The sequence below is a fragment of the Eleutherodactylus coqui genome, chromosome 2 (genome assembly GCF_035609145.1).
Source record: "Eleutherodactylus coqui strain aEleCoq1 chromosome 2, aEleCoq1.hap1, whole genome shotgun sequence".
In the NCBI taxonomy this organism is placed as follows: Eukaryota; Metazoa; Chordata; class Amphibia; order Anura; family Eleutherodactylidae; genus Eleutherodactylus; species Eleutherodactylus coqui.
The window spans coordinates 339,066,058-339,084,836 of record NC_089838.1 but is presented as its reverse complement, the minus strand read 5'-3'; the positions used below and the strand labels follow the sequence as shown (position 1 = coordinate 339,084,836).

At 47.6% G+C, this 18,779-nt stretch overlaps 1 protein-coding gene across 1 annotated transcript in view; it reads right to left on the bottom strand.

Annotated features, from left to right (window-relative positions):
* Window positions 1–1,951, bottom strand: part of LOC136613188 (olfactory receptor 5G9-like) — a 62,052-nt gene extending 60,101 nt beyond the window's left edge. Inside the window, exon 1 of the mRNA XM_066594028.1 lies at window positions 1,805–1,951. Coding sequence (XP_066450125.1) covers window positions 1,805–1,951 — 147 coding nt within the window. The remainder of the gene's footprint in view (window positions 1–1,804) is intronic.
* Window positions 1,952–18,779: the final 16,828 nt, after the last annotated feature.

Below are 18,779 nucleotides of genomic sequence, written 5' to 3'. Positions count from 1 at the left end.
TAAAATAATACATTCTATTTAATTGAAAGAAAAAAATTTTTTTGATGAAATGATTGAGATGAGAATAATCTTATTCAAAGGAAAGAATAATGCCAGCACTTACATCAGATTTTTCCATGATCTTGTTTCCCTTATGCATGAGCTAGGAGAAGTTAAATCCCCTGGAAGAGAATATATTTTCTGTGACATAATCTGCTGCACTCACATTTGCACGAACATGGCGTGCTTTACATTTATATTTTATCGTTTTCCTCTGTGGAGATGGTGTTGTTTTTTGTCTCCATTGTCCCATGAGGTCCAGTCTAAAGAGGGATCTAGCAAGGACTCTTGGCTTGTCCCTGGGCGCACACAAGTCATGCATTTTTCATAGATGAAATAAAGATTTAAAAAGATCTTGTATTTTGGCTTTCTACATGTAAAGATTGAAGGGGTTGTCTGAGTTGTATTGGTTCTGAAAACCCCTTTCCCCATGGAGTATCAAAGCAAATCAGCATAGAATCACCTCTACCCACTCCCCACTTTGTCCTACATCACAGCTGCAGGTCTCTCATCTGATGTCACTTTTACAGGCTGTCCAAACCTATTTACCAGACATCACAGGCACTGCAGACAATAACAGAACTCTGTGTTTAATCGCTGACCTCTGCTATTGGCTGCAACACCTGTGATGTCTCGTAAACCGGATGGGGTGGCAGCATGTTAATAAACTTAGCAAAGGAGGAATCAGCATCAGCTCGAGACACAGCTGGAGCAGAGAGAGGTGAGTATATGCCGATTTGTTATGATAGTGCATGGTGAAGGGGTTTGTAGAGACAAGATAACTTAGACAACCCCTCTAATGAAACATTTTGGCTTCTTGACCATTACACTTTTAGACTTATTATTATGGAAGAGTTTAGCCTTAATTGTCTCTTAAATCTTTTGATGGCTTGACTAAAATATGTGGGTTTCCTGATTTTTACTATTTACACAGCCCCTATTGGTCAATTTATCAGCGGATTTGGCTATCAGTGCTAGACGTATATCCAGTAGAAAATGGGAGATTATGATCCCACTGCATAGAACTCTGGTATGACCACATCTTGAGATATTCTGGAGATATTGTTAACATATAACCTGTCAGGTATAGGGCTACCACTGGGGGCACTGGCGGAGTGTGTCCGCGCTCTGATCCTCCTGGCACAGTGGGTGTCAGTGCGGGTAGCTCCAGTCAGGGTTTCCCCGTGTTGGTGGTTGCTTGTTCCCGTCGGCGGCACGTGCCCTCCGCGTTCGGGGACACGTTCCCTCCGGACAGCCATGTGGCTTTCGGGGAGAGCCGGTTTTATCATCTTCCCTATCGGCGTGTCATCTTTCCCCACCCTGTCTGGGTGGGGACTTTTCCATATCTGGCTGCTGAGTTCTAGCAGAGGTTGCCAGTGTTTGGTTAGACTTAGCCCTGCTAACACCCGAATATCCTGCTCCCTACTGTTTGTTCTTGGACCCATTTTTCCCTTTGACTCCGCTCCTGTGTTATTCCTTTTGTACTGCGTATGGTCCTCCCCGGTTTGACTTGGTTTTCAATGACTATTCTTGGTGTCACCCCCTGTCATTTGCTCTTGATAGTTTTTGACCTGGCTAGTTTGGATTCGTTTCCTGTTCCCTCTTCCTTAGGGTCCCTGTCACTAGGTCAGAGCAGGGACCGTCGCCCAGTTGTTGCCCTGGGGCTTAGCCCGGGGGGGACAAGTAGGTAGGGATAGGGGAGTGGGCTGGGACCCCCTCTGGTCATCTGTTCCCTTCGAGCCGTAACAGAAACACTGGCCATTACTTTTGGGGGCTTTTCTCTCCGACCTGCTTTGTTAAGTCCAGACATGGAGGCCGTGTCCACTCTGGCGAACCAGGTGCAAGCCCTAAATGGTTTGTTCTTATTTGGTGATGGAGAATCTTTCTGTAGATGTGGTTCTGGGTTTGCCATGGCTACCTCTCGATAACCCGCTGATTGACTGGGCTCTCCCCGCTCTGCTCCAATGGGGCTCAACTTGTAAAGATTGTTCATTCTCTTAGTGGTGAGGAATTCGTGTTACCTAAATATATTGAGGGTTTTGAGGATATGTTTTCTAAACAACTGTCTGAAGCTTTACCCCCCTATCGAGAGTGGGGCTGCAAGATAGATCTAATTCCCGGGAGTAAGATTCCCAAGGGGGGAATACATAATGTAACTGTTCCAGAACAGGAGGCTACGAAGGAATACATCAGGGAGAGTCTGGCCAAGGGAGATATTTGTTCTTTTGAGTCTTCTGCGGGGGGCAGGTTTATTTTTTGTGGAAAAGAAGGATGGTGGACTCCGCCCATGTGTTGATTATAGAGCCTTGAATAGGATTACTGTCAAAAAACAGTACTCACTACCCTTGATCCCGGATCTCCTAAATCAGATTGTGAGGGCCAAGTGGTTCCCCCAACTTGACCTCAGGGTAGCCTACAATCTGATTCGTGTCAGAGAGGAAGACGAATGGAAGGCGGCGTTTAACACACCGCTAGGGCATTTTGAATGTTTAGTCATGCCGTTTGGGGATATGTAATGCTCTGGCAGTCTTTCAGGGCTTTATGAACACCATTTTTCATGATTTGTTAGGCAGGTTCATAGTTATTTATCTGACTGGGAGTCCCATGTCAAACATTTGCGTACTGTCCTGTCACGACTCCGGAAACATCACTTGTTTGCTAAGTTGGAGAAATGTCAGTTTGGGGTTCAGGAGATTTCATTTTTCGGTTATGTCATTTCACCCTCGGTCGTGCGCATGGATTTGGACAAGGTTCGGGCCATTACCGAATAGGTGCAGCCCATCAATTTAAAGGCTTTCCAACGCTTTTTGGGCTTTGCTAATTTTTACCAAAAATATATTTAAAAATTTTTGATTGTGGCCAAACCCTTGACCGACCTGACTCTAGTCCACCATCAGGGCTATAGGTGTTTTTTTTATTTTTGAATGGCACTTGATGGGGGGGGGGGGGGTGATCTTCATGAGGGGGTATTATTTGCTGCTCTAGTTAGCATCAATCTAGGGCTCACCAGTATTTGGAGGAGTACAAGCACTTCCTTTAGGGTGGACTATAACCACTCAACCTCACAAGAGCTTGGTGTTAGATCTGAGAGCAGTGATCTGTGGACTTATTGAACAGTAGCCCATAATACATAGGCTCCTACAAGGCACCAGTACTCCCCCCTACACTTTTAATGTGCACATTTATGTGCTAAACTACGGGAGCTGAGATTTGGGTGTGCATCTAATAGTAGTCCATAATATCTAGGCCCCTATATGGTATCAGTACTCTCTCCCTCTAAGCACAAATGTGTTTTTCTTCATGCCTCCATTGAGCTACAGCTTTTTGTAAATTACACTAGCTGGCAGATGGTTTATGAGTAGAGATGAGCGAGCACCAAAATGCTCGGGTGCTCGTTACTTGAGTCGAACTTCCCGCGATGCTCGAGGGTTCGTTTCGAGTAACGAACCCCATTGAAGTCAATGGGTGACCCAAGCATTTTTGTATGGGACCTATGCTCCGCTAAGGTTAATCTGGGAAATTCAAGAAAGTGATAGGGCAGGCGAGGGGAAACATGCTGGGCTGCATCTCAAGTTCCCAGGTCCCACTATTAAGCCACAATAGCGGCAAGAGTGGGCCCCCCCAAAAAAATTTTTACTTCTGAAAAAGCAAGGCATAGCTTAGCTAAGCACCACACTACCTCCAACCCAGCACAATCACTGCCTACATGACACTCCGCTGCCACTTCTCCTGGGTAACATGCTGCCCAACCGCCCATTTCAGTAATAGTAGCAGTCAAGACAGGCCCCAGTAACAATTCCAAAGCAGCAGTATAGGGGGAGCACAGTATTAGTTCCATTTCAGTAGTAGTAGCAGTCTAGACAGGCCCCAGTAACATATCACTAGCAGCAGTATAGGGGGAGCACAGTTTTAGTTCCATTTCAGTAGTAGTTGCAGTCTAGACAGGCCCCAGTAACATATCACTAGCAGCAGTATAGGGGAGCACAGTATTAGTTCCATTTCAGTAGTAGTAGCAGTCTAGACAGACCCCAGTAACATATCACTAGCAGCAGCATAGGGGGAGCACAGTCTTAGTTCCATTTCAGTAATAGTAGCAGTCAAGACAGGCCCAAGTAACAATTCCGAAGCAGCAGTATAGGGGGAGCACAGTCTTAGCTCCATTTCAGTAGTAGTAGCAGTCAAGACAGGCCACAGTAACATTCCCGCTGCAGCAGTTTAGGGAGATAACAGTCTCTTTCACATTTCAGTAGTTGCAGTATAGACAAGGCCCCAGTTACATTTATGTAGCAAAAGTGTAGGCCAACCCCACACACCTTGCTGTACCATTAGTGCAGGCGAAGCCCATAAAAATGACTAGGATTACACTGTAGGCGAGGGCCCAAAAAAATTGGTGTACCAATAGTACTAATGTACCTCAGAAAAATTGCCCATGCCCAACCAAGAGGGCATGTGAAACCCATTAATCGCTTTGGTTACTGTGGCTTCATTTGTAACTAGGCCTGGAGGCAGCCCAGTTAAAATAAAAATTGGTTCAGGTGCAAGTTTCAACGCTTTAATGAGAATTGAAATGTATAAACATTGTTTAGAAAAGTAATATGACTGAGCCTTGTGGGCCTAAGAAAAATTGCCCGTTCGGCGTGATTACGTGAGGTTTCAGGAGGAGGAGCAGGAGGAGGATGAATATAATACACAGATTGATGAAGCTAAAAGGTCCCCATTTTTGATGGTGATAGAGAACGATGCTTCCATCCGCGGGTGCAACCTACGTATTGTTTAGGTACCGCTGCTGTCCGCTGGTGGAGAAGAGAAGTCTGGGGAAATCCAGGCTTTGTTCATCTTTATGAGTGTAAGCCTGTCGGCACTGTCGGTTGACAGGCGGGTACGCTTATCCGTGATGATTCCCCCAGCCGCACTAAACACCCTCTCTGACAAGACACTAGCCGCAGGACAAGCAAGAACCTCCAGGGCATACAGCGCGAGTTCAGGCCACGTGTCCAGCTGCGACACCCAGTAGTTGTAGGGGGCAGATGCGTCACGGAGGACGGTTGTGCGATCGGCTATGTACTCCTTCACCATCCTTTTACAGTGCTCCCTCCGACTCAGCCTTGACTGGGGAGCGGTGACACAGTCTTGCTGGGAAGCCATAAAGCTGGCAAAGGCCTTGGAGAGTGTTCCCCTGCCTGCGCTGTACATGCTGCCTGATCTCCGCGCCTCCCCTGTTACCTGGCCCTCGGAACTGTGCCTTCTGCCACTAGCGCTGTCGGATGGGAATTTTACCATCAGTTTGTCCACCAGGGTCCTGTGGTATAGCATCACTCTCGAACCCCTTTCCTCTTTGGGTATGAGAGTGGAAAGGTTCTCCTTATACCGTGGGACGAGCAGTGTGTACACCCAGTAATCCGTAGTGGCCAGAATGCGTCTAACGCGAGGGTCACGAGAAAGGCATCCTAACATGAAGTCAGCCATGTGTGCCATGGTACCTGTACGCAATACATGGCTGTCCTCACTAGGAAGATCACTTTCAGGATCCTCCTCCTCCTCTTCCTCCTTCTCAGGCCATACACGCTGAAAGGATGACAGGCAAGCAGCATGGGTACCCCCAGCAGTGGGCCCGGCTGTCTCTTCCCCCTGCTCCTCCTCCTCCTCCCCCTCCACCTCCTCTTCCTCCTCCTCAACGCGCTGAGATATAGACAGGAGGGTGCTCTGACTATCCAGCGAGATACTGTCTTCCCCCGCCTCTGTTTCGGAGCGCAAAGCATCTGCCTTTATGCTTTGCAGGGAACTTCTCAAGAGGCATAGCAGAGGATTGGTGACGCTAATGATTGCAGCATCGCCGCTCACCATCTGGGTAGACTCCTCAAAGGTTCCGAGGACCTGGCAGATGTCTGCCAGGCAGGCCCAATCTTCTGTAAAGAATTGAGGAGGCTGACTCCCACTACGCCTCCCATGTTGGAGTTGGTATTCCACTATAGCTCTACGCTGCTCATAGAGCCTGGCCAACATGTGGAGCGTAGAGTTCCACCGTGTGGGCACGTCGCACAGCAGTCGGTGCACTGGCAGATTAAACCGATGTTGCAGGGTCCGCAGGGTGGCAGCGTCCGTGTTGGACTTGCGGAAATGTGCGCTGACCCGGCGCACCTTTCCGAGCAGGTCTGACAAGCGTGGGTAGCTTTTCAGAAACCGCTGAACCACCAAATTAAAGACATGGGCCAGGCATGGCACGTGTGTGAGGATGCCGAGCTGCAGAGCCGCCACCAGGTTACGGCCATTGTCACACACGACTATGCCCGGTTGGAGGCTCAGCGGCGAAAGCCAGCGGTCGGTCTGCTCTGTCAGACCCTGCAGCAGTTTGTGGGCCGTGTGCCTCTTCTCTCCTAAGCTGAGTAATTTCAGCACGGCCTGCTGACGCTTGCCCACCGCTGTGCTGCCACGCCCCGCGACACGGACTGCTGGCGACGTGCTGCTGCTGACACATCTTGATTGCGAGACAGTGGTTGCGTAGGAGGAGTTTCCACAAGCCTATACGGCAGCATCTCCAGGCTGATCAATTTGGCTATGTGCACGTTTAATGCTTGAGCATGCGGGTGCGTGGCGGCGTACTTGCGCTTGCGCTCAAACAGATGCTCTAGCGACGGCTGGACGCTGCGCTGAGAGACATTGCTGGATGGGGCCGAGGACAGCGGAGGTGAGGGTGTGGGTGCAGGCCGGGAGACGGTCGTGCCTGTGTCCTGAGAGGGGGATTGGATCTCAGTGGCAGGTTGGGGCACAGGGGGAGAGGCAGTGGTGCAAACCGGAGGTGGTGAACGGCCTTCGTCCCACCTTGTGGGGTGCTTGGCCATCATATGCCTGCGCATGCTGGTGGTGGTGAGGCTGGTGGTGGTGGCTCCCCGGCTGATCTTGGCGCGACAAACCTTGCACACCACAGTTCGTCGGTCGTTTGCACTCTCAGTAAAAAACTGCCACACCTTTGAGCACCTCGGCCTCTGCAGGGTGGCATGGTGCGAGGGGGCGCTTTGGGAAACAGTTGGTGGATTATTCGTTCTGGCCCTGCCTCTACCCCTGGCCACCGCACTGCCTCTTCCAACCTGCCCTGCTGCTGCACTTGCCTCCCCCTCTGAAGACCTGTCCTCAGTAGGCTTAGCAAACCAGGTGGGGTCAGTCACCTCATCGTCCAGCTGCTCTTCCTCCGAATCCTCTGTGCGCTTCTCCCTTGGACTTACTGCCCTTACTACTACCTCACTGATAGACAACTGTGTCTCATCGTCATCGTCCTCCTCACCCACTGAAAGCTCTTGAGACAGTTGCCAGAAGTCCCCAGTCTCCTCACCCGGATCCCGGGAACTTTCCAAAGGTTGGTCATCGGTCATGAGAAACTCCTCAGGTGATAGAGGATCCATTTTTTCGCACTCAAGGCCGGGACCCGAGAACAGTTCCTGGGAGCCTGCCTGCTCTTCTGAATGTGTCATTTCCTGGGAGGGAAGAGGCTGGGAGAAGGGAGGAGCAGCAGCGAGAGGATTCAGGGATGCAGCAGTGGACGGCGTAGAAGACTGGGTGGTGATGGTGGATAGTTTGCTGGATGCACTTTCTGCCATCCTGCTCACACTGCTCATTTTCTAATAAAGGTCTACCGCGTGGACCCATTAATTGTGAGATGAATCTGGGGACCCCAGAAACTTGCCTCTCTCCTAATCCCGCAGCAGTCGGCTGCGATACACCTGGACCAGGAGCTCGGCCTGTGCCCATACCCTGACTTGGGCCTCCGCGTCCTCGCCCGCGTCCACGTCCTCTAGGCCTACCCCTACCCCTCAGCATGGTGTATTACGAGTAGAGCAGACACAGAACGCTGTAATTAAACGTGCCGCTTATTGGCCTGTGGTTGGAGGCTGACTTCGCTTACGGAACGCACAGCAGAGCCAGGAAAGAATTATGCGCAAGCCTGTAGTCAGACCTAGGTGCGTATGACTGAGCTACTGGAACTCACAGCGAAGAACCAGTCAAGTGGCCAAAGGCCAGTAGTAGGCCTTAAGTATTTTGCTTCAATTTTTTAAAATGGTGAGGTGAAAAAGCAGACAGACACCGTATGCAGCGCATATATGTATACTCTTTCCCTCTGGCGGGATGACGGCGATCATGTAACGGAGCGCACAGCAGAGCCAGGAAACAATTATGCGCAAGCCTGCTGTAACGCTTAACTGGGTAATAATGAGTGACTACTACCCCCAGCAGACACGCAGTAAACTGTAGACGGTCACAGGCTTAGCTGGGTAATAATGAGCGACTACTACCCCCAGCAGACACGCAGTAAACTGAAGACGGTCACAGGCAGCCCAAATATAGCATTTTTTTCCAATTTTTGGGAAAAAGACCACTGCCTATATAGCCTGTATATGGATTTCCCTGTTGGAGGATGACTGTGGTTATTGAAAGCACAGTGCAGCCAGAAAAACTTATGCGCAAGGCTGCAGTAACACCTAGCTGGGTAATAGTGAGCGACTACTACCCCCAGCAGACACGCAGTAAACGGTCACAGGCAGCCCAAAGATTTTTTTTTCCAGTTTTTTTGAAAAAGCCCACTGCCTATATAGCCAGCATATCTCTTTCCCTGTAAAACTGTCCCTGCCTCAGCAGTACTGCCCCTATACTCAGTGAAATGACTGCAGACTGAGGACGCTATGGTCTGCACGCCCGATATACAAAAAAAAAAAAAATGTGCAAAACTGCTAAAAGCAGCCTCAACAGTACTGCACACGGTCATATGTGGCCCTAAGAAGGACCGTTGGGGTTCTTGAAGATGAAGATAACAGCCTAACACTCTCCCTATAGCAGCTACAGCAGGACGGCACTTTCCCTAATGTCTCTCAGCGTGCATCTGTGGCGAGCCGCGGCCGGCCCCAGTTTATATACTCGGGTGTCACCTGATCTCCCCAGCCACTCACTGCAGGGGGGTGGGATAGGGCTGGAACTTCACAGGAGGAAGTTGTAATGCTTTCCCTGTGTTTCTATTGGCCAGAAAAGGGCGCAACCTTTTCTGGGAAGAAAATGGAAGTGACTCGAACACCGCGTGGTGCTCGTCTCGAGTAACGAGCATCTCGAGTACCCTAATGCTCGAACGAGCATCAAGCTCGGACGAGTGTGCTCGCTCATCTGTATTTATGAGCCTTTATTAGTTTGGGGAGCTAAATGAATCCTGGATATTTCACAGACAATTACTTCCTGATGATCCGTTTCATCCATGGGGAAACACGTTGGAGTTTTAAGTCGTAATAAGTGGAAATATGCATATAAATCTCCAAAGGGAACAGTGATCCTACCATGTGCAATAATTAATGTGACCCTGTGAGGTTTTAAGATGCTAAAATAGAAATATGTGCATAGGATGCAGTAATCTCGTAAAATCAAAATGATCAATGCTGCCTGGCAATCTCCGACCTTGATGCATTAGGAGAGGCACTTGTTCTATCATTAAGCCTCCCGCATCCGGTCCTATATTAGAAACAGTATCCGAGCTGCAAATCCAAGTCCCAAGTTGTAACAAGCGTCAACACGCACAACAGCTTCCTATAGGGAGCAATGATCCTATAAAATCCAGGTGATCAATGCTGCCTTAGTATTTTTGATCCTGTTGTACTAAGAGAGGCGATTTTCCTTTATTTGAGCCTCCCACATATAGTCCCATATTGGATACAGTATCCGAGCAGCACATTCTAGGTAACAGACCATTTTGGCATTTTTCTCAATCATCTATAAACACACACTGTGATTGCCAACAACCTCAGTTCGCTGCCCATGCGCTTTTTTGTTTTGTTTTTGTGTGTTAGGTGTGCCCTACTGTGCTATATGTTTTTAAGAAAGTATCAATAAACATAATTTTATAGAAGAGTCTATACTGTGAAGGACCTGACTAAGAAGGGAGCAGAGGTTGACTCCTGGTCCCCGGCGGCTGTTGAGGCTTTCGTACTTCTCAAGAGGGCCTTCACTACTACGCCGATTCTGGTTCGGCCTGATCTTAACCACCCGTTCTTTATTGAAGTTGATGCCTCGGAACACGGAGTAGGGGCAGTTCTCTCCCAGGAATCCTCATGCCAGGCCAGTCTCCAACCTTGTGCCTTTTTCTCTAAGAAATTTAACCCGGCAGAGCGCAAATACGATATTGGTACTAGGGAGTTGTTAGCTATAAAATGGGCCTTTGAAGAGTACTTTTAAGTCTGGTTTTACCTGTTCATGCTCTTTATAATTTGTAAAGTGCTGTGGTAAATGGTGGAGTAATGGTAATGGTATTAAAATATAATATTACTGCTATATTATAATTCCTCTTACTGTCAGGAATATTTCTTTGTGTTGTCACTAGAGATGAGCGAGCATGCTCGTCCGAACTTGATGCTCGTTGGAGCATTAGCATACTCGAAAGTACTCGTTACTCGATCGAGCACCATGCGGTGTTCGAGAAAATTTCGCCATCTCCTCCCCACATGTTTAGTGGCTTTTTTAGCCAATGAACATGCAGGGAAAGCTTTTTGCACCTCCTGCTATGTCGTGCCAACCCTGTGCACGTCTATAGCAGTGATTGGCTGGCCAAATCAGGTGACCTAGGATCATAAAAACTCAGGTCACCTTATGCTCGCCTCACACGGAGGCTGGATTAGCTGAGGAACAGAACTACTGTGAATGAGAGAAAGCGTTAGTGTAGGTTAGAAGTAGTGTTTAGGCAGGGATCCATCTTCAAAGAACCCAGCAGTCCTTTTTAGGACTACAACTCCACTTTTGTGCATCATCAGTTTGGCTGCCTGGGACCAGTAGTGTGCACAAAGCATTCACAAGCATCCCGGCTGTATACTGCATACTGTTACCGGTTCTATACAGTATACTGCTACTGGTGTACACAGACTATATTGGAACTAATAAAACTTGTCTCATTTTTTTATTTGTTTTTTGGTGAAAACATTTGCATAATAGGCCCAAGTGTGTGTCCTGTCAATCCGCTCTATTTAACAAGACTGTACTCGTACTCATTTTACACTGTCTATTTTTGGCTTAAAGCATACGTAAAATACCATTAGTGCGTGTCCTCTCGATCCGCACTATATAACAAGACTGTACTCATTTTACACTGTCAATTTTTTGCTAAAGTGTACGCAAAATACTCTTAGTGTGTGTCCTGTCGATCCACACTATATAACAAGACTGTACTCATTTTACACTGTCAATTTTTTGCTTAAAGCATACGCAAAAAACCTTGCAGTTTGCGTAGCATTTTGACGCAGTGCATTATACAACATGATCAAAATTAGGGGTAAGGGTCGAGGATGTGGATGTGGACCTGGGCGTCCGAATGAGGGTGTGAGCAGAGGCTGGGTCCTGGGTGGGGTGAAACCGTGCCTGCTGCTGAGGGAGAAGTAGAACACCACGTATCTACGCTCCCTAGTTATATATCAATTTTTGCGGGTCTGTGTGGTAAACCATTATTAAAACCACAACAGAGCAATCAGGTGATGAGGTGAATAGCGGATAACGCGTCCAGTAATTTATCCACCACCCAGTCTTCCACACAGTCCACTCACGCTAGCCAAGGAACTTGACCTGTGAATCCTCACGCTGATCCTCCTTCATCCCAGCATGGTCACTCCAGGAAAAGGAGAAATATGTATCAAGGAGAGCGCCTTGCACTTCAAAGAAGTTGCTAATTTCAAATTAAATAAAAGATAATTAGAGTAACTCACCCGGTGCTCGACATGTCACCCAAAAGTGATTATGTCTGCACCAAAGATCCAAGTGGACTTATCTGGGTTCCATTATCCAGGGCTTGTCAAGATCCAGTGAACTGGAGAGCCGCGGATTGAGCCAATAATCCGTTCCTCTTGGAGGTCGGATAACAACAAGCAATATAACAGAAAGATGTGCCCCTGCGCTACTTGCTTGAAAAACCCGTTCAGAATCACATGCAGGAAAAAACCTCCATTAATACCAAAGAGAGGTTTAATACTGATAAAAAAGAGAGCGGTAACAAGCCTCTTTTCACAAGATGAGCAAAACAGAAAATAGATATGCCCATGCGACGCGTTTCGGCGTAATAAACGCCTTTCCATGATTCTGAATGGGTTTTTCAAGCAAGTAGTGCAGGGGCACATCTTTCTGTTATATTGCTTGTTGTTATCCGACCTCCAGGAAAAGGAGAGATTCAGAACAGAAATACTCACAGGAACTGTTCTCAGGTCCCTTCCCTGAGTTGCAAACAACGGTTCATGAGCCACCTGCGGAGTTTGTCATGACCGATGTCCAAAATTTTGACCTTTCGCAGTCTCAGGGTGATGAGGGTGGGGACTTTCAAGTAGTGTCTCAAGAGATATTTGTTGATGATGATGATGAGACACAGTTGTTTGTCAGTAAGGTTGTTTTTAGGACAGTAAGTCTGGGAGAAGAGCAGACTGAGGATTCAGAGGAAGAGCTGGTGGATGATGAGGTGACTGACCCTACCAGGGTTGGTAAGCCTACTGAAGACAGTGCTTCAGAGGGGGAGGCAAGTGCAGCACCAGAACAGGTTGGAATAGGCAATGGAGTGGCCAGAGGAAGAAGCAGGGCCAGAGCTAGTAATCCCCCAACTGTTCCCCACAGCACCCTCTCATGGCAAGCTCCCCTGCAGAGGGCTAGGTGTTTGAAGGTCTGGAGGTTTTTTAATGAGAGCACGGACGACCGATGAACAGTGGTGTGCAACCTGTGCCAAGCCAAGATCAGCAGGGGAGCCACCACTACCAGCCTGATCCCCACCAGCATACGCAGGCATATAATAGCTAAGCACGCGACGAGGTGGAACGAAGGCCATTCACCATCTGCGGGTCACACCACTGCCTCTTCCCCTGTGTCACATGCTGGCACTGAGATGCAATGCCCCTCCCAGGACGCAAGCACAAGCGTCTCCCGCCCTGCATCCACCCCTTAGGCTGCACAGTCCTCCACTGCCTCTACCAATGTGTCCCAGCGTAGAGTTCAGCTGTCCATAACACAAACATTAGAGTGCAGGCGCAAATATGCAGCCACCCACCCGCATGCACAATCGCTAAACGTGCATATCTTCGAACTGCTGAGCCTGGAGATGCTGCCATATAGGCTGGTAGAAAGTGAGGCTTTCCGCAACCTCATGGCGTTGGCTGTCCCTCGCTTCTCAGTCCCCAGTTACCACTATTTTTCCCGCTGTGCTGTAAATGCGCCCCACACCAGCACTTGTCATGGAATATCAAACGGTTACTGGGAAGGTCCACTTAACCTCTGACATGTGAACAAGTGCTGGTGGTCAGGGACACTAGATCTCCCTGACGGCACATTGGGTTAACCTGGTGGAGGCTTGGACCGAGTCTGACCCTGGGTCCGCTCACGTGCTACCCACACCGAGGATTTGGGTTCTACTTCGGTCATGGTTTCTCCGGCTTATTATGCCACCTCCTCCAACCCCCCTATTACCATCTGTGAGCACGTCACCTTCAGTCGGTAGCTCGAGGTGCTGCAGCACTGCCGTGGAGAAGCGTCAACAGGCCGTGCTGAAACTCCTGAGCTTAGGTGATAAGAGGCACAGAACCCAAGAGCTGTTACAGGGTTTGACGGAGCAGACAGATCTGTGGCTTTGGCTGCTGAGCCTCCAACCAGGCATGGTTGTGTATGACAATGGGCGTAACGTGGTGGTGGCTCTGCAGCTTGGCAGACTAACACATGTGCCATGCCTGGCCCACGTGTTCAATCTGGTGGTTCAGCGCTTTCTTAAAAACTACCCCTATTTGTCTGACCTCCTCAGCAAGGTGCGTCATGTCTGTGCACATTTCAGAAAGTTCACCACAGAATCTGCCACCCTCAGGACACTGCAACAGCGCTTCCAGCTGCCAGTTCACCGACTGTTGTGCAATGTGCCCACGCACTGAAATTCAACTTTGCATATGTTGGCTAGGGTTTATGAGCAGCATAGAACCATTGTTGAATACCAGCTGCAAAATGCCCATCAGAATGGTAGTCAGCCTCTGCACTTCTTCACTGAGGAGTAAGCATGGATGTCTGACATCTGTCAGGTGGGAGGAAACTTTGAGGAATCAACACAAATGGTGAGCAGCGATGTCGCCATAATCAGGGTGACCATCCCGCTGCTTTGCCTGCTGAGAAGGTTGCTGCTAAGCATTAAGGCCGATGATTTGCAGATAGAACAGGAAATGGGGGATGACTATACATTGCTTAATAGCTAGACCACCCTCAGGTCTGTTTCTCTGCGCGTATTGGAGGAGGAGGAGGAGTAATAGGGGGAAGAGACTGCTGCCCACATTGCAGAGGGTACCCATGCTACTTCCTTCACATCAGTTCAGCGTGTATGGGCTGAAGAAGAGGAGGAGACTGAGAGTCATCCTCCTAGTGAGGACAGCGATGTGTTGCATACTGGGACTATGGCACACATGGTTGACTTCATGTTAAGCTGCCCTTCCTGTGAACCTCGTGTTAGACGCATTCTGGCCAACACGGATTATTGGGTGTTCACCCTTCTCGACTCATGGTATAAGGTGAACCTCTTCACTCTTATTCCCGAAGAGGAAAGGAGTACACTCTTTTTAGTTAGTGCGGTCAGCTTCTTAATGGCCACTGCGTCTTTACCTGCGGGTCACGTGTTGTCTGGAATGTAGGTACAAGTCTCCCCCATCATCTTACAGACACTCCCCTTTTTGGCTAAAATCGTACCTAGTGCCATTCTATTTTGAAAAGTCATAGTCGAGGTAGGTCCTATTGGTCGACTAGTCCCTATAAGGCATCTCTAGTATAATTTATAAACCGCTGCTAATTATAATAAACATAATTAATCCAGTCAACATTTTATTTACCATAATGATCAGAAAAATGGACTCGAATCTAGCTTTAACGTGGTCTCTAAGTTTTAAAAACTCGTCAGGTACCCCCCTTGGCTGTCCTATGACATCAATGTACACGTGTAGGTCAAAACTACCACCAGGAGCCTCTCTTCTCACTCTAGTGTACTGTTACAAAACTAGTAGTATGCACAGGTAAGCACGGCGTGGGACTCCCTGATCTTCACCCACACCAATGTCCCTCCTGGAGATAGCCCTGAAGGTGGACAGGTCCAGGCCGCCAATACTGACCCTACCCTACCTAGTGACAAGACTGGAAAGAACCGCCGTACCTATGCAGAAAACAAGGATGGACCAACATGACAGGATAACTACAGAACACAGCAGAGTTGGATCGAGATAAAGTAACTATTGGGGGTAACCTCATTATCCTCAATGCTGTCTGACAGGATGTGGGGGAGCATAAGGGCTTTACTAAGGCACACTCCCCTGTCCAATTACCTTCCAGACATGATGTCACATTATTTCACCTATGGACTGTGTACCTTCGTTTACCTCATTCACTTCCGGTACCCTGTATCTGCAGATTACCTTATTCATGAGCTTCTGTGGGGTTACCTGCTCATTTACCTTAGTATCAGGGTGGGCCTCCAACCTGAAAAAAGACTCCAGCAACAACAAGCACATATTCATACTTCCCAACAGGTGTGAGCTGAATGTGGTCAAATTGGCAATCTCTGAAGTGGGTAGAGTGGTCCAGGTAAGTGTTATATAGCCACCTTACTTCTGTCCTGACTCGCATGTGGCAAAGATCATGTAAACTGGACAAATGATGCAGCAGCTACAGAGAACCCAGGTGTCACCCATTCTTGTTCAGTGTCGACGTCATTGCTGCTTTTGATTCTGTTGTAGTGGAAGCGTCACCGTGCAGCTTTTGATTCTGTGTACCAGTTGGGCCATCATGGGGGACAGGGACCTCTGTAGGCAAGTTCTGCTGATTGTTCGCCATACGCCGTCCTGTTCTGTTGCTCCCGTCTTTTAGCCCATTTTGCTTTCCTTCCTCGTTGGCTTGTAACTGTAAAGTCCTTGGCATATCAATATCCAAAGTTTTGTCAATGTCCAAAGTTTTATCACTGTCCAAAGGTTTTATCACTGACTCATGCTGTCAGTATATTTTCTTCTTTCTTCCATGGCTTGAGGGCTGCTGCCTTTGCTGTGCTGTCGGCGAGGGTGTCGTCTCTCGCTTCTCCATTGTAGGAATCGGTGTGAACTGTCCATTGCCAGGTAGTAGTAGTAGGGTTTCCATGAGACTCTGCACCGCTGCACCATTCTTATTTGGCTGTCCTACTGAGATAACAAGCTGTCTGGCCTTCCATATTGGGCCATAATTATAAGCTATGCCAAATGCATTCCAGGAGTCAGTGTAAAGAGTTGCCGTCTTACCTTCTACCACTCTACACGCCCCAATGAGGGCCTTCAGTTCCGTTTCTTACACTGAGACATGCGGAGGCAGAGCTTCTGCGTTTAGGACATCTTATTGTGTGACCTCTGCATATCTGGTTCGGAGTCATCAATCCTCACCCCGGTACCATCTACAAAAGAAAACTCAAAATATGCATCATTAACAGTGGATTCTAATAACAGTTTTTGTCAGAATCTTGTTGCAAAGAATTTAAATTTTTTTAAAAAAATAGCTGATCTGCCATACTCAGATCACCTATGCCTCCCCTCCCCCGTTTGAACCGGAATACCCGATTAAAAGAAGAGTTGCCGGGTTCAAGGTAGTACAACATTGGGAAGAGATGTTAGGGGAGGCATGGAAAGAGCACATTGTAGCCGGATCTAATAGGCCAGAGATAAGTGCTTGGGTTGCACTTGCATGAGTATGTCCTGGATGTCATTTGGGGTGTGGACCACTAGGGGGTAGTCCAATACCAACTTAGAAGATTTGTCAGCCATTGCCTGTACTGCTGCCACCGCACAAACACATGAGGGAGCTCCTCGAGTCACTGGATCCAACCTCATGGAGTAGTATCTCAGTGGCCGTGGTTGTCCTCCGTGCTTTTGTGTCAATACTGTCGTATGGGCGGCAGTATGAAACAAGGCCCAGAAAGGTGCGGAATTTGGCAACGGATGTAGGTACAGGTATGGCCTGGCCAGGAGAACAACCTTTCTTGCAGAACTTGGTTAGTCTCTGGAGGCCTCCAGGCCTTACAGCCATCTTCTGCAAGGGAAATTAACAGTGAAATTGTGGCCGGTCGGCAGTTTTCCAAAGCATCAAGCATCAGCAGACAGCACCTAACATGCGTGGTTGACCCTTCACCCCTTTTTTTTTTTTAACTAAGGGGATACTGTTTGACCCAGGGGTGTGTATCTGGGTCTCGTATATATTATCATGGTAGGTACATTCAGATGTATTATGATGGATCCATTTGTAAAATATCAGTGCCAATAACAGAGACATGCCTTCCATCCGGGCAGCCATTTTTAAAATGTGATATTCTTTAAGAGAATTCATTATTAATTTAGTCTGATCCTGCCTGCAATGTCTCATCAGATTTGAGACAGGAGAAAAAAAAAACTAAACTTTTCCTGGCTATCTATGATTCTCTCCCCCATTCCTTATACAAGGGATGTCCCATTACGTATTCTTGCATCATCTAGCTCCACCCATCTGAATTTGGCTGATCACTTGCTTCCTCATTTTCTCATTCAACGTTTAAAGTCCTCGGATACACATCACAACCAAATAAAGTCTTATGCATCACACAATTTACATTTTACAATTTACTGGTCAAACTGCCCCGTCCCTCCTGTGGATACCAGGCCTTATCGTTACCTGCTTGTTTCCCATTCTTCGGCTTCTCTGCTTAACCTAGATCTACCTCTTACTCCCTGTAATTTATTTATTTTTATACTGTCGGAAAATTTATCTTTGTTATTAGCACCAGTAACTTCCTCTTTTTAAAATCTATTCCTCCCGTGACAGCCCCTCCCTTCTCTAACACAGAATGGAAAGGGACAGAAACAGGATTATAAGGTAGAATGTGGCTAATTTACTTTTACAACAGTATTGTCCCAGGTTGTTGAGTGACTGAAATATTATTCTATTTCCTTATTTACTGAACTGTTATATTGAACGCTGGTGTCTTTGGCATGCGTTGGTATCGACGCCATTCCAGCCCGCCTTCTCTTCCTCTGACTGACATTCAGGGAAATTCTAACGTCTAATGTATAACTACTATGTTGTAACTTTTCCTGTTGGGGACTTGGCAAACATAGATGTATTTTCTTGTGGGCATGGTGGGTTATGCAGTTTGTTACAGTTTGTAACCCTTGTATTCTTAAGAGCCCCCTCAGGATGTGAGTGGCATATAACTTTTTACATTTGTATGACGGACGTATAACAAAGATTAGATTACATAACAAGACATATGAACAGTAGTTGTTATTTGTCACAGCACATGAATTTGCTTTCTCTTCTATCATTTCTTACATTCAGTGTTACAGCACTTCCTCTTAGAAAATGAAGTAAGCAGCCTTATTTTCTCACTAAAAGAAACTCAGTTAACCCTTTGTACACATTCACTTACAGGCACAAGCCTATACTTTCAACTTTCAACAATTCAACAGCAACACAGTTTAGCAGTCTGCCTTTACTAGAAGGGATCCAATCATGCACATCTAACCTATAATGTCCAAACCCACAGCGCACTGCTGTGTACGGTGCATTATCTTGGCTATAACCTAGCCAATGTGTTCTCACTGCCGACAATCTCTTTTTACAGTTCAGCAGGACTGATACTAATTCTATATGACAGACAAACAGACTATTTCTATAGAAAGATTGCTTGATTAATCAATGATAACTCGACTCTCCACAACCTCCACACTTTTCTGCAGGATGGAAGA